This window comes from Oncorhynchus kisutch, linkage group LG13 (assembly GCF_002021735.2).
Source record: "Oncorhynchus kisutch isolate 150728-3 linkage group LG13, Okis_V2, whole genome shotgun sequence".
NCBI lineage: Eukaryota > Metazoa > Chordata > Actinopteri > Salmoniformes > Salmonidae > Oncorhynchus > Oncorhynchus kisutch.
This window is the reverse complement of record NC_034186.2, coordinates 61,703,630-61,721,967: the sequence shown is the minus strand read 5'-3', so window position 1 is coordinate 61,721,967 and position 18,338 is coordinate 61,703,630. Positions and strand designations below refer to the sequence as shown.

The 18,338-nt window shown below is 41.8% G+C and overlaps 3 protein-coding genes across 4 annotated transcripts in view; 1 reads left to right on the top strand and 2 right to left on the bottom strand.

Moving 5' to 3' along the window:
* Positions 1-31: 31 nt before the first annotated feature.
* Positions 32-13,359, bottom strand: nt5c3a (5'-nucleotidase, cytosolic IIIA). Of its 2 annotated transcripts, XM_031786819.1 has the most exons (10): positions 13,305-13,359; positions 12,580-12,832; positions 3,460-3,558; positions 3,255-3,324; positions 3,099-3,145; positions 2,928-3,013; positions 2,759-2,848; positions 2,034-2,196; positions 1,655-1,855; positions 32-1,474 (listed from the first exon to the last, which is right to left on the bottom strand). In XM_031786819.1, exons 2-10 carry the CDS (start codon positions 12,715-12,717, stop codon positions 1,373-1,375), a joined length of 996 nt encoding a protein of 331 aa, XP_031642679.1. In that variant the 5' UTR covers positions 12,718-12,832; positions 13,305-13,359; the 3' UTR covers positions 32-1,372. The 2 variants fall into 2 exon arrangements, with proteins under 2 accessions (XP_031642679.1, XP_020353624.1); XM_020498035.2 differs by lacking the exons at positions 12,580-12,832; positions 13,305-13,359 and adding an exon at positions 4,942-5,067.
* Positions 13,360-14,713: 1,354 nt separating this feature from the next.
* LOC109901996 (dynactin subunit 3-like) lies at positions 14,714-18,149 on the bottom strand. The gene is made up of 7 exons (XM_020498038.2): positions 17,982-18,149; positions 17,666-17,750; positions 17,443-17,529; positions 15,818-15,901; positions 15,639-15,697; positions 15,451-15,510; positions 14,714-15,173 (listed from the first exon to the last, which is right to left on the bottom strand). The coding sequence occupies exons 1-7, from the start codon at positions 18,081-18,083 to the stop codon at positions 15,087-15,089; spliced, it is 564 nt and encodes a 187-aa protein (XP_020353627.1). The 5' UTR covers positions 18,084-18,149; the 3' UTR covers positions 14,714-15,086.
* Positions 15,801-18,338, top strand: part of LOC109901994 (autophagy protein 5) — a 28,859-nt gene continuing 26,321 nt past the window's right edge. The window contains exon 1 of the mRNA XM_020498037.2: positions 15,801-15,976. The gene's annotated coding sequence lies outside the window, so the exon portion shown is untranslated. The remainder of the gene's footprint in view (positions 15,977-18,338) is intronic.

The window sequence follows — 18,338 nt, the reverse complement described above, 5'->3', positions numbered from 1 at the left end:
TTGATCGTACAGTTGAACAGAAAACACCATCTGTTATTTGACAAGTTTTATTCACAAGTTATTTCCCCCGCTGTTCTTTAGACAAATCTGAAGTTAAGAAAAGGCAACATGCAGGTGTAGCAGCACGTTTAAAACGCTACAATTTTAAATATAAAACGTCAAACATGTGCAAGACAAGTTAAAGAAAATATGAATCTTATTGAATGTCGCTGATCCACAGACCAAGGTGCTTTACCCAGTGGTGTTCTCTTGTAATATACTGCCTATTGAGTAGGCTACTTTTCCTCTGTGTAATGACTTCTTTGGTAGTACTTTATTTTACACTATATCATTCATAAAGTCAGTTGCATTAACAGTAATAGCCCGTAACTAACTTATGGAAATCTTTAGCACCACTAGTTACTACTATTATCGCAACTGTCATTGACAATTTAGTTTAATTTCTTGATTCAATTTTTATTTTATTTTTGACCTTTATTTAACTAGGCAAGACAGTTAAGAACACATTCTTATTTATAATGACGGCCTGGGAACAGTGGGTTAACTGCCTTGTTCAGGGGCAGAACAACATTTCTTGATATAAGCACCATAAGGTATCTTATAACCCATGCAGTATATTTAAATGGCACATAAAAATGTGCAGTGTTAGTACTCTTGTAAAATAGTGCTACTTTCTAGTGTGGCTACAGTAGCAAAGTCACCATGTGAAAAAACTGATAGAGATGCAGACATGGCTTTTCTTGTGCAAGACAGAATCCATTACTACATCCATAAAACCACTGATAACATTCATACCAATGTCGGAGTATGGTTCACCCATAGACAGGTTCACGTTATTTTTTCAGACCTACATTGATTCCTGTAGCCAAGCTGTTGCACAATGCAAGGTGACGTAGTGTGGTGAAATGCATGCCAGGACTGTTCCAAAGACGTCGCTGTGTTCTTGTGTGGATGCTCGGTTTATGACTTGCAAGCTGATACAAGCATTACAATATCAAAAATATGAACAATTACGTGCAAATTATTAAAATATTTAGTTAGCATTTTTTGGGGGGTTGCTATTACTTTTTAGTTATGGGGTAGAGGACATCGACAAGGTTGCAGACAGACAAAGACTGAGGCTGTGTACTTTAAAATAGTTCATTGAGAGTAGAATAAATGTCTTCATAAAGAGGGGAAGGGAACATCAAGTACCCAACCATGACCCTATGGTTGGTGGGATTCAAGGAGGGGTGCCCATGGAGCTAGTGTATGTCGAGGGGCTGTGAGTCAGTGGCGGGGGGCCAGTAACATCCGTCTGGGGGTTCAGAGGTCGGTTCATTTTCCATGGGTTTGGGGGAAGTGTGTCAGTATGATGTGGAGAGGGGATGAGTTATAGGATCTTCTGAAGGATAGAATTGGGCACTTCTAGAGTCTCGTCCTTTACCAAGACGATGTCATAAGAGTCCAGATATTTCTCCAAACGCTCCTCCACCTGCCAGGGAAGAGAGAAGAGTTACGATGCACATTGGCACAGACAGCACATAACCTCATACTTTTCATTTCAGTCACTATAGTCACATCTTCAGACTATTCATATGCAGTAATTTAGCTGGTGATGGGAGCAGATAGAGTTGAAGACTGGCGATGGGGGGAGGGGAGGGGTTGCGGGCACCTTGTCATTGAGGAAGCCGATCTTGAGGATGTTCTCCACGTTGGGCACGCCGTCAGCCATGTTGAGGTCACCTAACGAGTCTCCCAGCAACACGATGTTACAGTTGTCCTTCACCTGTTTGAAGTACTCCGTGTTGCGCAGGGCGCCGTCATGCTTGTTGAACACATGGATCAGCTCTCCCTTGAAGCCCTTCAGCTCGCCCTGAGAGAAGAAAAATACTTGAGTTTAAATGGAACTGAGCTAACTGATGCAACTGCAATGCAATGCATACACCCAGGTAGAACCATAGCTTTTTTAAATCAGGTTTATCAACACTCGGAAACTCAGGCCTATCCTCAGCATGTACCAAGCTCTCCTCGAGGGACAGGGGGGGACGTACATTCTCATCGAAGTCCATGAAGTTGGACACCACCTTGACGTTGGGGTGGTAGACCCCCGCTTGGTGGATGATCTCCTCCAGGACGTCTCCCAGACCCGCTGAGAAGATGAACACGGGCACGTTGTGCTGCTGGAGCCGGTCAAAGAACGGCTCATAACCCTCCCTGTGGGACAGACATGTAAGCATTAGAACCACTCATAGCCCTCCCTGTGGGACAGACATGTAAGCATTAGAACCACTCATAACCCTCCCTGTGGGACAGACATGTAAGCATTAGAACCACTCATAGCCCTCCCTGTGGGACAGACCTGTAAGCATTAGAACCACTCATAGCCCTCCCTGTGGGACAGACATGTAAGAATTAGAACCACTCATAGCCCTCCCTGTGGGGCAGACATGTAAGCATTAGAACCACTCATAGCCCTCCCTGTGGGACAGACATGTAAGCATTAGAACCACTCATAGCCCTCCCTGTGGGACAGACATGTAAGCATTAGAACCACTCATAGCCCTCCCTGTGGGACAGACATGTAAGCATTAGAACCAGTCATAGCCCTCTGTGGGACAGACATCCAGCTTATATGAACGAAAATGATTCACAGGCAGAAATAAATAATATTTCGTAGAGCTCGTGTTTATGAAGCGGCAATAACGGCCGCTCAACATGTGTCCTGAGCGGCTTTCTGTAGTTTAAATTCATTCACATTATTTTTATCAGGTCTTACCTCAGGCAGGCGTCTGAGTCTCTCACCACCTCCGAGAGTTTGTCCTTCTGTAGCCTCTGCTCCACCAGTAATGTGTGGGACTTAAAGTACCTGTCAACACACACACATTGGGCCTTAGCGAGAGCAACGGTATGTGTGTGTGTGTGCACGTGTCCATGCGTCTACTCACCATTCTACCATAAATGGATACTTCTCCTCCATCGTTAGATGGGGGTCGATCTCTATGGGGTAATATGTGTTCTTAAGCTCCAGTAACTAAAAGACAGAAAATCAATTAGCATTAACACGTGCTTTCGTGACACCTACAAATACTATTAAGCAATAGTAACATCAAACAAACCTTCGTCCTACAATCTTCGGTGACAAGCTTGCAGTTGTCAATGATATCTATGTGGAAAGGAGGACTTTGGTCAGATGGATAGGCCAGAGACAGTCATAGGCAGGTAACTTATTTAGAATCCCAGTGAATGTTGAGCTGGTTTTATGTTGTACTTACTATGACACGTGGGGCAGCGTTTGCCGTTGACTGCAAACCGGCTTAACGTCATGTCAAAGTCAGTGATGACCTGAAAACAAACCAGGAGAACCATGGATGGGAGTCAGTGATAACTCTGGCCATCATACTGTCACCACAAGGTGTCACTGTTCATCCAATACGAACGGCCCATTTCTCTTTGCACACCCTTCCCCTCCTACTGTACCTGTAGTTTGGAGGCGCCACCCTTGATCATGTCACAGATGATCCGTTCCACCCGCTCTGGATCCCTCATGTGGACCGTGTTCTTCTCAAACTCTGGCATCTGAGAGATGGAGAGGGCGAAAGACACAGAAAGAGATTAAGCATGCTTCTAATATACACTACTACAAGTAGCATGTAACACCCATCACTGAATTGATAAAATCATTTAAAATCAATCATTTAAAATAATACCCCTTCGGAGGGGAGGAGGACTCAATAATAAAATAAAGTGTTGAGGTTAACTTGAGTTGGGCCTATGGTTAGTATTTGGTGGGGTGCGGGTCGAGTTTAAAAGAGCACCGTCATTTTTTGGGGCCAATGTAAGAGGAGCCAGGAGTAGACTAACTGGATATCACAACACCCCTCGTGCCCCAGCCCCCATCTCCCATCTCCCCAGGGCCATAGCAGTGGAACAGCTGATGTTATGGATCCTTCTTCCGTACATAACTGACCACCACCCAAACAAGCCCCAGGCCAGGAGGGAGGAGACCTGAACCAAACAACTTACAGGGCTGCAGACACCAATATGTTCTATTGAATCGTCGCTACTTGACTTGGTGGTCTAACTACAATATTAGGCTAATGATCAGGCAACGAATTAGGTTCAGGTGGAGAAATGAGAGAGAGAGATCTATAGCGCAGTTGAAGCCCTGTTGACATGTCAGGGCAGGAATGTAACAAACCATAAATACAACCTTCAGCTGGTGTGTGTGTGCGCACACCCTTTTCTCCCCTTGAGTGTATTTTTAAGGTTGCTAATAAAACCTTGACTGAAAGGTGTGTGGGGGGGGGGGGGGGCTGGAAAAGATCAGGGGTGTAAACTAGATACCTGGGTATTCCTTCACCAGACTGTTTGAATCAAAATAGCCCACACCCCATCAACAAATAACTTTGTGCACACGCACCCATCAGTGGTATGCAATAGTGTACCAAGACTGTTCTGTGGTATCAGTGGACGTTATGACTGGGATGTAGGTTAAAGTTAGGAACCCCTTCACCCCCCTTCTTTACAACCCTCTCACACCACTTAAATGTAATACACTGGGGCTGATCCATGTAACAGAACACCCTCTCCTTTGGTACATTTGAGTTGTTTACGCAATGTCATGCGCCGTAATGTCTTTAAGAAATACACCGTTCCAGATGCATAGGCTACATTGACAACATTCTTCCGTTTTAAAAACACTTAGACCACACCTATGTAACTCATTCTTGAATATTAGGTATAAACTTAGTTAGTGGGAAGGGAGAGCAGAATCCACACACGCATCGAGCCAAATACCAGTCATACCTATTTACAACTATCAACTATTAACACACTGTCCTCTAATGATATTTTACAGTATAGACTCCATAACAATCCATGAATCCCCATCTTCCATACATTCAGTTCATCCTTTCTCCAACTCTAAACACAAACATAAATAACACATTTGTAGCTTACCTTTTCCTCTGGTCTTGCACAAAACAAGTGAAGGGAGTGAAGAAAAGGTTCTCTGTCAGCAGAGGGCTTATATAGGCAACGCAACAGAGGGGGCGTCACCCAAAATAGATTAGACTAGATAATCCCTCCCCTTTGTAAGAGGCCAGTGACGCACTGACACGCAAATGAACAACTCACACACCACTTCAATTTACATCATAAACACAGGACACAAAGATTATATTAACATGTCTTAACACACCCACACAGAGAAGGCAAGTAGATGAGGGGACATGGAATCGCCCCGTGGCAGTAGTTTACCTTTGACCCCTCAGCTTTTAATAGAGGTACTGTAACTGGAATCCATTACAATCACATGATGCAACAGAAACAGCCCTCCCACTTGTCTGGATTATTGCCAGGCCAGGGACGAAACCCTGCGGTGCATTTCTCCACCAACACTGAGCACACACATTTCAAGACCACTACCCTGTCCCACACGTTTGTGTGTGCGTGGCTATGGAATACCCAGGGTCAAAGGGTCATGGTTCATCAAATCTGCTCTCCGCCAATGAGAAGCCATCTGAGTTTTTCCCCCTGTAGGTTATATGCCGCGTTCACACACTAGTCGGAACTCTGACATTTCTGACTTGCCAATCAGCAAGTCAGAAATGTCAGTTATTAGTCAGTCATTATTTAGGCCTAGCACATGACAAACCATACCTCAGCTGCAGGGTCACATACCACCTTTCAATAGGACTAACTCAGGTAGAGAGTTCTAATCACGTCTCACCAAAATAAGACTACACACACACCTATCCAATCAACATTGATCAAATAACTAGAAAACGGAATGGCTGGCCAATCATATTCAGGTCTGCATTTCCACTACCATGGTGACTGTTGAGTTTCTGACACTGGTATCATATGTAGGTGATAAATCCAACCTCTCTCCACCCAAGTCTTGGGAGCAAAAGGTCTAAAACAGATACCTTTATGCAGTCGTCTTTTTTATAAGACATTTAAAACAACAAGGATATACAAAAACAAGTTCCACCCAATCTAAAATGTTTCCCCCCCATAAATAGGCTAGGCCTACATTTTCAACAATCTTTGGAAAAACCTTCAAACATCAGGTGTTGAAAGGGAGTCCATTGGAGATTCTGCCTCACCCGAAGAAAAAATTTAATACATTGGGATAACACAATTTAAAACCCATTGTCAGTTTGTAACTTTTTCAACATCCGTGAAAGTGCTGGCTCAACATTCCTTTCTACAGTGGAGGGCGTCTCGTCCTCACCCCCAGCCTTGTTCACCAAAGTCAAAGGTTATAGAGGACACAGCTGGAGCAGAGTACGAGAGTTGGAGTTCATTTGTAGTAGTCTGTATTCAGTCTGTATTCAGACTACTATCAGCCACCGGGCAACAGAGTGGAAGAGGTGCTTTGAGGCATTTCCATTTACCTGTGCATTTGTGACAGAATTATGCCTACACAAATATAGGGAAGAGAGGTTATCTTGGGTGAATCAGTCAATGTAAGAATATACTGAACATTTCTGCAACAAATGTAAATAAAAGACCTACTATGTGGAACAAGGGCAGAAGAGAAAAAAATACATTAACAAGGGCTGTGAGGGCATGCTGCTGACAACATTTTAGTTCAAGAGTTTTGACTGAGCCAAAATGGTGACTTTGCCAGGCAGGCTTGGACACTCATTTCCCTAGAACAGCGTTCTGATAAGCTGCGTGTGCTGCTCTGTGATTAAAGTAGGACTGTGGTTGGGCCCTATGTAGTTTGGCAAAGTATCATCCACATTGCCACAGAACATTTCATGATAGCTTAATAACATTCTCATTAGAATGCATTTCTCTTAAAACTTGTAGTGCCCACTGAAAAACCTAAAATAGTATTGGCTCTGGGGTGGAGTAGAAATTGTCCTATTAGAGGTCTTACCCCTTGAAAGAAAGCATGTAAGAGAAACAGAGAGCCAGATCCGCTTGGCTCTATACGCCATGCCTCATAAATATGAATAGGTAGACAGTAAAGTGGACAGTGTCTGCTGTAAGAGCTCTTCAGCTAACAGTATCACCACAGCACAGGCACATGGACAGTCCTCTCTGTCGTAGATAAACTCCCTCTCCGCAAAGGAGGAAGGCTGTAACTCTGTTGCCCCTGGATAAGCCTGCCGTGTCACAGGAGAAGTCAGAGAGAACTGGAGGTTGACCGATTAATTGGAATGGCTAATTAGGGCCGATTTCAAGTTTTCACAACAATCGGAAATCGGTATTTGTGGACGCCAATTTACAACTCTATTTAACGTGGCAAGTCAGTTAAGAACACATTCTTATTTTCAATGACGGCCTAGGAACGGTGGGTTAACTGCCTTGTTCAGGGGCAGAACGACAGATTTTTACCTTGTCAGCTAGGGGATTCAATCTTGCAACCTTACAGTTAACTAGTCCAACGCGCTAACCACCTGCCTCTCATTGCACTCCACGAGGAGACTGCCTGTTACGCGAATGCAGTAAGAAGCCATAGTAGGTTGCTAGCTAGCATTAAACTTATCTTATAAAAAACCATCAATCATAATCACTAGTTATAACTACACATGGTTGATGATATTACTAGTTCATCTAGTGTGTCCTGTGTTGCATATAATCAATGCCGTGCTCATTCGCGAATAAGGACTGTCGTTGCTCCAACGTGTACCTAACCATAAACATCAATGCCTTTCTTAAAATCAATACACAGAAGTATATATTTTTAAACCTGCATATTTAGCTAAAAGAAAGGTTAGCAAGCAATATTAACCAGGTGAAATTGTGTCACTTCTCTTGCGTTCATTGCACACAGAGTCAGGGTATATGCAACAGTTTGGGCCGCCTGGCTCATTGCGAACTAATTTGCCAGAATTTTATGTAATTATGACATAACATTGAAGGTTGTGCAATCTAAGAGCAATATTTAGACTTAGGGATGCTGATAGCGTTTCAAACGTCACTCGCTCTGAGACTTGGAGTAGTTGTTCCCCTTGCAGAGCTTTTGTGGAGCGATGGGTAACGATGGGTAGTCCTATAATAACTACAACCTAAAACTTCTTACCTAGGAATATTGAAGACTCATGTTAAAAGGAACCACCAGCTTTCATATGTTCTCATGTTCTGAGCAAGGAACTTAAGCATTAGCTTTCTTACATGGCACATATTGCACTTTTACTTTCTTCTCCAACACTTTATTTTTGCATTATTTAAACCAAATTGAACATGTTTCATTATTTACTTTAGGCTAAATTGATTTTATTGATGTATTATATTAAGTTAAAATAAGTGTTCATTCAGTATTGTTGGAATTGTCATTATTACCAATAATTGGTATCGGCGTTGAAAAATCATAATCGGTCGACCTCTAGAGAGAACATTTGTGACCTCAGCCAAACAAGGTCACTTATCCAGCAATATACACCTGTACTCTATTGTGTCGGTCACCCCTCCTTGGACTATTTAAGCCTAGACTTTGTTGAGCGACTTAACCACATTGTAGTGGCGATTCCCTATGAAAAGCCACTGGCACAGGAGAAAGCTGTCCATAACACGTCCACAAAAAAATCAGCTTGGGTGAAGTTCCCATTCACTGCACATACAGTATAAAATGTATATAGCTCCACTACACATATTCCTATACAAATAGGTGCAGAGAGATGCAATTCTATAAGCTGTATCTGTGATACGGTAAGAACTGTATGCGCTCTCCTCTCACCTGTGCCCCCCCCCAATAACACACACACACACACACAACCAGTAACCCTCAACATATAGTGCCCTCTAGTGTACAAAACAAGTCAAAATAACTCTTGACAGACAACACATACACAACACAAACAGGCCAAAACAGCTCCTACACATTGTTTAGGCCTAACCATAATGTAAAGACATTGGGTCTATGCTGGAGTCAAAGTAATACTTTGAAAATAATACTAAAAGTGTTGTAGTAGTACGATCATGAAAGAACATTTTGGGGAATCTTAAACACACCATAACACTAGAACATAGTGTAACAATATTTTTCTAAAATAGCAACATAGATCAAACTGAAAAAGATGTCCAAAAGGAAGTAAAACAGCACTGAGCAAGACTGTCTATTGCCAATCTCCCCATGGAGAAAGTGGAGTGAACATGTTTATTTGCTTGAGAGCAAGCATGAAGCACGACAAATGTTCTTGCCTGCAATCTAGTGGCCAATGATGAATACATGCGACCATTTCAATCCCAAACACAAACATGTAGTAGATGCCTATCATTGACCAACAGGACACCACTGTGGGCTGGGACATCAGGCAACACGCCTGCTACAACTGGATACTGTGGAGTGGCTGTGTGTTTTTGTAACAGTTGATGTCTTTCCCATACTGGGAACACTGTAATAATCCCGAGTGGCGCAGTGGTCTAAGGCACTGCAACACAGTGCAAAAGGCGTCACTACAGTTCCTGGTTCAAATCCAGGCTGATTCACATCTGGCCGTGATTGGGAGTTCCATAGGGCGGCGCACAATTGGACCAGCGTCTTCTGAGTTTGGCCGGGGTATGCCGTCATTGTAAATAAGAATTTGTTCTTAACCGATGTTACGGATACATGTGTTCTTTTCTCTCCTTCTCCCCTCACAGGTGAAAATCATCACTCACCAATCAAGCATCAATCAGAAGACACACCTCCACCTGTTTCCTACCCAATCACAGTTCCTTTCCCTTGGTTTAAAAACCCTGTCAGTTGTTTGCTCTTGAGCTCAATCTCTCTGTAAATGCCATGTCTGTAGGTCGCTCTGTTTCACTCTCTCTTTATGTATTGACCTCTCTTTTGTTTGAGTACCTCCATATCACTTTGTCCTCACCTGTGAGTATTGTTTTTGGTTATGGTGTTTGTTTGCTGGTGGGAAAAGGGGAACCAAGACAAGTCGCCCATGGGCATACACTACCCGTAGGTAAACTTTGTTAAATACACTAGTTAGAACTGGGCGGACCACCCACTGTATTTTTGGTTAGTTAGCTGTTGTTGAAATAGGCTAGTCTAGCTTAGGGGTGTTTTTGAATACTTATTATTTCCTTCCTTGGGTCCAGCTCAGCCCCTTCCCCCCCCCCCCCCCCCCCATTACCGTGTGTTTACTAATAAACCCTGAGTTTGACGGTAGATTTCAGTTGTCGTGGTTATTTCGTTCACACTTTTACGTTGTCACTATTATAAATTGCATGAGTTATGTTACGGGTCTCATTACCATTCCCCCCTAGACTGTCGGGCCAAAAGGGATTCATAACAACCGACATGCCTATTTAAAACAAATATTATTTCACCTTTAACCAGGTAGGCTAGTTGAGAACAAGTTCTCATTTGCAATTGCAACCTGGCCAAGATAAAGGCAGTTTGACACACAGAGTTAAATAAAACAACAACAAAGAGCACAAAGCTTGCCTAAAAAGAACCCCAGTCAGAAAGCAGGGAATAGAGCAGCCAGCACATTCCTGGAAGAAGTTTAGTGTAAATGAATGGGTCAACACTAGAGGTCGACCGATTAATCAGAATGGACGAATAATTAGGGCCGATTTTTTTTAAGTTTTCATAACAATCGGAAATCGGTATTTATTGGCGCCGATTTTGCCTTTTAATTTTTTTTTTATTACACCTATTTAATCTTTAACTAGGCAAGTCAGTTAAGAACACATTCTTATTATCAATGACTGTCTAGGAACAGTGGGTTAACTGCCTTGTTCAGGGGCAGAACGACAGCAGCTCTTCGTTGTGCGTCAAGCATTGCGCTGTTTATGACTTCAAGCCTATCAACTCCTGAGATTAGGCTTGTGTAACCGAGGTGAAATGGCTAGCTAGTTAGCATGCGCTAATTGTCGTTGTTTTGCTGGTTCGAGCCCAGGGAGGAGCAAGGAGAAGGACGGAAGCTATACTGTTACACTGGCAATACTAAAGTGCCTATAAGAACATCCAATAGTCAAAGGTTAATGAAATACAAATGGTATAGAGGGAAATAGTCCTATAATTCCTTTAATAACTACAACCTAAAACTTCTTACCTGGGAATATTGAAGACTCATGTTAAAAGGAACCACCAACTTTCATATGTTCTCATGTTCTTGGCAAGGAACTGAAACGTTAGCTTTCTTACATGGCACATTTTACATGGAACATATTGCACTTTTACTTTCTTCTCCAACACTTTGTTTTTGCAATATTTAAACCAAATTGAACATGTTTCATTATTTACTTGAGGCTAAATTGATTTTATTGATGTATTATATTAAGTTAATTACAACAATACTGAATGAACACTTATTGTCATTATTACAAAAATACATTTTAAAAATTGTCCGATTAATCGGTATCTGCCTTTATGGTCCTCCAATAATCGGTATCGGCATTGAAAAATAATTATCGGTCAACCTCTAGTCAACACGCTAAGTTTAATGTAGGTCTGATATGAGGTCACCCTCCCTGCCGTCTATAAAACAATGCTAACTTGTCTTGTGCACCGGTTAGTGATGTGTCAGACAACGTAAGAGTCTGGCTGCCTGTGAGGTACAACTGTCTTTCACTATATCAAACAATGATTCTGCAACATTTCACAGACACAATTGATACTGTGATAGTTTGAATTATTACATGCAATGCAACAATTGTTGTACACCGTGTCTAAAAATAACTGAACAATAAGATGTAGCAATCTTCACTATATGAGCCATGTCACAATTCACATCAAGTGGGCTAACCCTATTGGTGCGCTGCCTTTCACATCAGTGACCCTGGTTCACTTCCCTGCCCCGGCGTCCCTGACGCACAATATGTAAACAGTTGCGGAATGTAACCGAACTGTCAAAGGCCATTCCGTAGCAATTAGCTGGAAGTGGTGGTGAAATTTGTCATCTGATTTCGTGGTACAATGTTTGATCTGTGCTTAGGTTAAACGTGGCCGTTGACATGTTGTGCAAGTCATGTCAATTGTGCAAGTCAATTGTTTCAGCATTGAAAATACAAACCGACATACAGTCAGGTTAATGGCACTACTCTGGATATTTTGTCTCAGATTACCTTCTACATAAGGACAGAAATCAGTGGACAACAGGTAAAGTACTTTCAAATGAAGTTTTCAGTCTGACATGTGATGGGAATGATCACAAAAAGTGAGCCTTTATGTTAGAGAGGAGAGATTTGTCTGCCACTCTCGGATTCGTAGAGACTAGATGGTAGGCTACATGTCCTAAGATTGAGAATCAGAAGATGTAACTAGCAATGATGCTTGAGGACAAGCAATGTGAAAAGTAAAGCTCACACCTGACCTGTACCAGTTGAACTTCTTTGATAGAGACACTAATTTGGCTTCAATACTTGTTTATTTTGGACAGGGGGCTCGAGAGTAGAGCAGAAGGGACTTTGCAACCCATTGAACCAACATTATTTCAACATTGTACCACGAAATCAGCTGGCAAATTTCACCATCTGACAAACAGCATCAGTTTAATGTCATGTCGCGATTTTGAACAGCTTTTCGTGAAACCACCATAGTTACCTAGCAAATAATGACCTCTAAACCACCCTTGTTATTTCTAGGAACATCCGCGACTGCGCAATACACACATGAACAACACGCGCGAGCCCACTCACCATCTCGATGATCTTCGTTTTCTTTCCCGCTCTCTTCTTCTTGGCGAACATGTACTGGGCGAGAACCACACCACCGAACAGGGCACATACACTGGCACTGGCCGCGGCACCGACTTTTACTACTGCAGTCTTGTCCATGGTTGTGCCGCTCCTAACAAACAGCCTTAGTCCTTCCTTATGTCAACATGTTCCTTCCCTCGAGTCGATTGTCCGCGGAGGCTGTAACAGACTACGCACCCTCCTGACGCTACCACTGGGGGGGTGAAAGCGGGGGGGATGATGTGCATTTATACCAACATTTTTTTAATCATCCAGGGGTATTTAACCAAACGTACCCAACTATTTGATGTAATTGTGTTGGTAACGCATAGAGTAAAATGCTATAATTAAGAAATGTATACACACTCAGTTTCAGTATTATTGGTTTCGAATTAGTATGAACCACGTCCATGGAAACGAGCCCCAACAAAACAGATGTTTGCAATGAAGTAATAAGAATGCCTTAGTCATCACAATTAATTATATTAGTCATTACTATAGCCCAATAATATGATAGGGTGCGTGCGTGCGTGTCTGCCTGTATTTCGCAATATTTTAGTCTGCATTTCAGATATTGTCTGCAGAAAAATATGTACCTCCATAACCAATTATGCACATTTTACACAATAAAGACTAATAATTACAATAATAATTTCCCCCATCTGCTGCCAAATTGACCACATTACCGAGCGCGTGCTAGACAGCAGGATAATCTCAATTGTATCCTCCTCGCGTCCTCTCTCTTCTCAAAACCTATTGGAAGACAAAGGGGAAGGACCTCTGGTTTGTCCTCATCCAATGGGGTTTGAGGAGGCGAGGAAAGAGGGCGAGTTGAGTATGCAATAGATATTCTTCCTGTAACGATAGCAAGCTCTTGATTTGAAAAGAGGCAAGGGGTGTCAAAATGTTTGATACGTTACCATAATTTGGAAACGGTTTAAATTACTAGCCATATCTATAACCAGGTTTCAATCCAACCATTCTATGTGGATAAATGAACTGCCTCATGAAAAAAGTCACGACCGGGCTGATGGAAATAGGATATGCCGTTACAATTGAATGCCGAATTTGTGGTACTTTGTGTTTAAAAATGAATTACGTGAGAAATTGGGGTGGAAATCTCTTTATGGGCAAATATTGATATACTAACGTAATGATAACATCGAAGTAAACTTGGAGTCACGCGATGATATGTTGTGTGGTCCCACTACGACTCGGAAACCATGCAGTTTCTAAGGCTACAGATGAAATAAATGATTAATTTCACATGGTGGTGAAAGTACACGTGATTAGCTTGATGATCCTATCCAATGCATATTGAGGGTCTTATTCTGGTGATATAATGATCGATGTGGCTGCCGTTTGACAAATAAAAATATCACTCTTAGCCATAATAATCTCATGTCGGTAGCCTACCCGGAACTGTTGAGCAGCTGGCTAAAGCGCACGTGCCAAGCCCAGTGTGCACATTTGCTATATAACGCAACAGTTTTGACAAAACCATTAGAATTGAAACGCATTTAACTTCTATTTTTTTCATTCGGACATCGACATTACAATAAACGTGATGTCCACCACGACATCACGCACACTGGCTTTATCTGCAATAAATCCGTTTAATGAAAACATCTCTGGTGGGAAAATGCTTATTTTATGCAGATTTTAGAATATTCGCATGAAAATCTGTCAAATTGGATGGAAACCTACCTTGTGACTAAAAATACGTTATTTTTATACAACCGATCGATTGTAGCTTTTTTTAAATTAATAACAAAACAAAGCACGAGGGAACACAGGCATACATAGATTAGACAAGACAATCGAGCTAGGGGGTACAATTTCACATTACAAGGACCTTAAGGGACATGCATATACTTACAATTCTAACAGCTTTTTTGTTAGAGCATTTAACCGTCTTAAAATACAGTTCAATTTCTTTCTAAAACGTCTTCTCTTAGTCATAGATATGGCTATTGAAATAGCTGTAATTAAATGCGAACAGAAAAACAATTCAAGCACACATTTGAAGTTTCGACTTTAGTTGTTTTATAACAATATATTGAAACAAGTATTGCAAACAGAAGTAACCAAACAGTTCAGTTTGAATAGTATGGATTTTATTGCAATTACTTTACATTTGCGGTCATGCTGTCTGATAAAACTACTTAAAACCAGGACTTTGTGGAAGAAGGTTAGTGCAAATTCTTCTACACTCTTCTACCGTCAACCAACCCAGAAAAAAAGCAGTGTCTTGTGACTGCCTGGAGCAGTGTTGCACAATTGGAATGCATGGGTACATTGTATGTTGAATAAATGAACAAGGATAAAAAATAAACTATGCAAATGTCTCTTGATGTAGCTGTAAATAAATAATATCCAGTAAGTTACATTAAGCTGCATATAGGACCCTTGACACACAGATGACATCATGCCGTGACACTGTCATAAGTCATCACTGGACATGGTCGCTACTCCACTTGACGGATGCCCTTTGCCTCCTCCACTTTCCGCAGGCTCTCATCCCACTGGGTGAACTGCTTGGACAGCAGGAACATCTGCCAAAGAGGTCAAGGTTCAAAGAACTGGTGGGCCAGGCAGTTCATTCCATTAGCACAGACTAGACATTTCTCAGAGTTCAACATGACTTGACAGAAAACAATCTACAACCACTCACGTTCATTCATCTGACCGAGGAGGTCGGGAGACACGATAGCCAATGTACTCGACACAGTTTCACTAGCTAACCTCAGATACATTTTCCTCTGTCTTGATCAGTGTTATTTATTCACTTCAATAATTCCATTATTTGCTATTATAAGGAAGGAAAGGTACCATTTTGTTGTACTCCTCAAACAGTTTCTTAACCTCTAGGGACTGGGCTTCAGTTTGGTCCTTTGGGAAAATGACAAGAGCAGTGTTACTACTGTAATTCACAAAAGTCAATCTAGCGTGTCTTGTGAGAAAAGACCATCAAGAAGAGGGGTGTGAATAAGTAAAAGAGAGCGGGGGAGGGTTCATACCTGCTCTTTGATGTGAATCTGAGACAAACGCTGTAGCTTGGTGGCATGCTCTGGCACATCTATGAATGAGAACTTTACAATAAGTTGCGTTCAACATGAAAAAAAAACACTTTAACCCATCATCCCATCAATACTTCACAGACCACATTGTAATGGTACTTAAATTCCCACTCACTGACCTCTGATGTAATTGCTGTCCAATAGTGGCTGGAGGTTGCTGACCTGCTCCAGAAGGGTGGCCTGGGAAAGCAGGAAGTCCTCCTCTGTGGGGAGAAACAAGTGCATGAGTTTGAGACTGAAGGCACATACCAGGGATGCAAACTGGAAGGCCCAAAAAGGTGACTTTTTAAATCGATTTTTTTCACTGAAACATGCACAAAAAAAATCCCTGCTAGGGGGAAATGCATGTTTTAACTAACTAAAAAAAACTAAGAATATGATCTACATGATCAGTCTGTGTGTAAAATAAAGTGGTTAATGTGAACCTAATCCAATGTTATTTGTTGCCTAGACTTTACTGCAAATGACAAGTCTTGAGAAAGAAAAATACACTAACATTGCAGTTAGCCATGACAGCCTTTATAAAAAACATCTTAAAGCAGAAATAGAATGAAACAAACATGCATTTGATTTTTGCTCTATTATAGTGGTCATTATAGAACAAGTGCACAAGGCTGTATGCAAAAATAACATTCCCCGAGTAATGTTTTTTATAATCCACACACTACTGTCAAGTTCAACACAACAAAAACTATTACATTGTACACATTCTGCCTGTGGACATCTGTTCTACAATACAATGTGCCAGCAAAAGTGAGTAAGAGGGAACGTGTGTGTGGTGTTCCTTTCACCTCTATAGTGGCATCCAGTTGAAGTCAGGCCCAGCTACACTTGATCTCTGAATCCACTTGTTTAACAAGCAACGCCTCATTTTTCACCTAATTCTCTCATTCTGAAAATTAACCACATACTGTGGGGGGAAAACATTAGCTAACAGATAGTGGTTAGCTAGTTAACATTTCACAGATTGCCAGGGTCCAGTAAGCAACTCACGCGTTATAACTTGAGTAACGGCAAGGAATCGTATACCAGTTAATAATATAGCGAATTGGTTAGGTTACTAATGTTAGCTCATCTGATGTTGTAACGTTACCTAGCTAACGTTAGCTGTCTGACTTTATGAGCAAGATATTTTCACACCATAAACTCAATTTGATCAGATGAGTTGTCCAATGTTGCTCAACATTTCTCTGGCTAGCTAATAACGGAGAATTTCGATCCAGCGAGCAAGATACTTAATGCTAATACTTGTTCCACCACACTTTCTCCCTCATCTCACACTTTCCAAATGCCAGTTGTTTTTCGTTTACAGATCATGAAGTACGCTTCATCACCCCCGTCTCCGTGATCAGGCTTCTCACTTAACTCTTCGTTATCGTTCAGGGGACGCGCTGCTGTAACTGACAAGCTGCCTTTCCAGAGCGCGCACTGATGCTGTAACTAGTAAATTGGTTGTCTCTTCTTTCTTCAGTCGCGTGCTGCGCTGCATTCTGTTATGTAAACAGCCAGTATTGCTCCAAACGCGCATCACTTCGATCGCTTACAGCCAGTAGTGATACAACCCCCCCCCCCCAAACGTTTCTCATCTGATCTATACGAATCACGTGGGTCACCTATTTTGGATTCGAAACGGAGAATTTCACCGAAAGAGGGCATACCCATACGCCAGAGGCTTACTCAATCACCATGACACAGGACCAAATTCGCCAACATTTACTCACATATTTAAATGAAAAACTCTTACCAGCAAGGATGAATTCCAGCTTCATGGCATCAGGAACAGTGATGTGGTCAGTGAACTGAGGATCCAGATACTTCAGCAGGTCCTCAACTGTACAGAGAACAAAAGGTTGTAGAATATATACTAGTGACTATGTGGGAAATATAATCGCAATTGACCCTGCTTTGTGATTGTCCTGGTAATAATGTGTCCCATCCAAGTCACACAGTTATTTGTCGTCACTCACTCTTTTTATGTAGAATCTTCACTCGTTCCCTCTTATTTGCAGTGTTTGCAAGGGCGGCCTGAACTCTGGAGAGGGAATCCGCGCACTAGGGAACAGAGTGCATTATATGATGATAAACTAAAAAGCTACAATGTTGGATTGTAGCTAACTTGGTTGGAATACCCTGGTATAGCTGTTCTTCACACATGCGCCATAATATTGACGTCTAAGCATTGATTGTATTAAATCAGTGTGCAAAAATGGCGTTCGCTAGCTAGCCAAAGCAGCCAGTTGAATCGCTATTCTGCATTTCTAAAATATAATATTATTGTCAAACCTTCATGGGTTTCCCTCCCTTGTTCCTTCTTTCACCGTATATACGACTTTCCAGCGTCTCAAGACGCGTTTCGAGGTTATCCACTTCAACTTTCCTATCCATTCTTGATTCAGCGAGCACAACAAATGGATTTGGATCCTTGTAACGACGTAGGACAGGCGACGGCGCACAATTATTGCATAATTGCAAAACTTCTACGGACCGTGAAAGGGGCCATATTTGTTGTCCCTAAAGAAAACTTCTGCTGTTTCCAAGCTGTAAATGAAACTACACATAACTACAAAATGACTTATCGATTACTTAGCGAATAATAATGAGCGTCACTAACCAACAACTTTATAGGTCCTCTTTGCACTG

What these genes read in the sequence shown, in the direction of transcription:
- nt5c3a (XM_031786819.1), bottom strand. Translation starts at nt 12,717, where the DNA reads ATGGACAAGACTGCAGTAGTAAAAGTCGGTGCCGCGGCCAGTGCCAGT. An exon ending in CCGAAGATTGTAGGACGAAG is followed by an intron (nt 3,014 to 3,098) that starts GTTTGTTTGATG and finishes TCTGTCTTTTAG; the next exon opens with TTACTGGAGCTTAAGAACAC. An exon ending in TCGGCTTCCTCAATGACAAG is followed by an intron (nt 1,475 to 1,654) that starts GTGCCCGCAACC and finishes CTTCCCTGGCAG; the next exon opens with GTGGAGGAGCGTTTGGAGAA.
- LOC109901996 (XM_020498038.2), bottom strand. Translation starts at nt 18,083, where the DNA reads ATGGATAGGAAAGTTGAAGTGGATAACCTCGAAACGCGTCTTGAGACG. An exon ending in AGGGAGGGAAACCCATGAAG is followed by an intron (nt 17,751 to 17,981) that starts GTTTGACAATAA and finishes TCTGTTCCCTAG; the next exon opens with TGCGCGGATTCCCTCTCCAG. An exon ending in GCTGGAATTCATCCTTGCTG is followed by an intron (nt 15,902 to 17,442) that starts GTAAGAGTTTTT and finishes TTCTCCCCACAG; the next exon opens with AGGAGGACTTCCTGCTTTCC.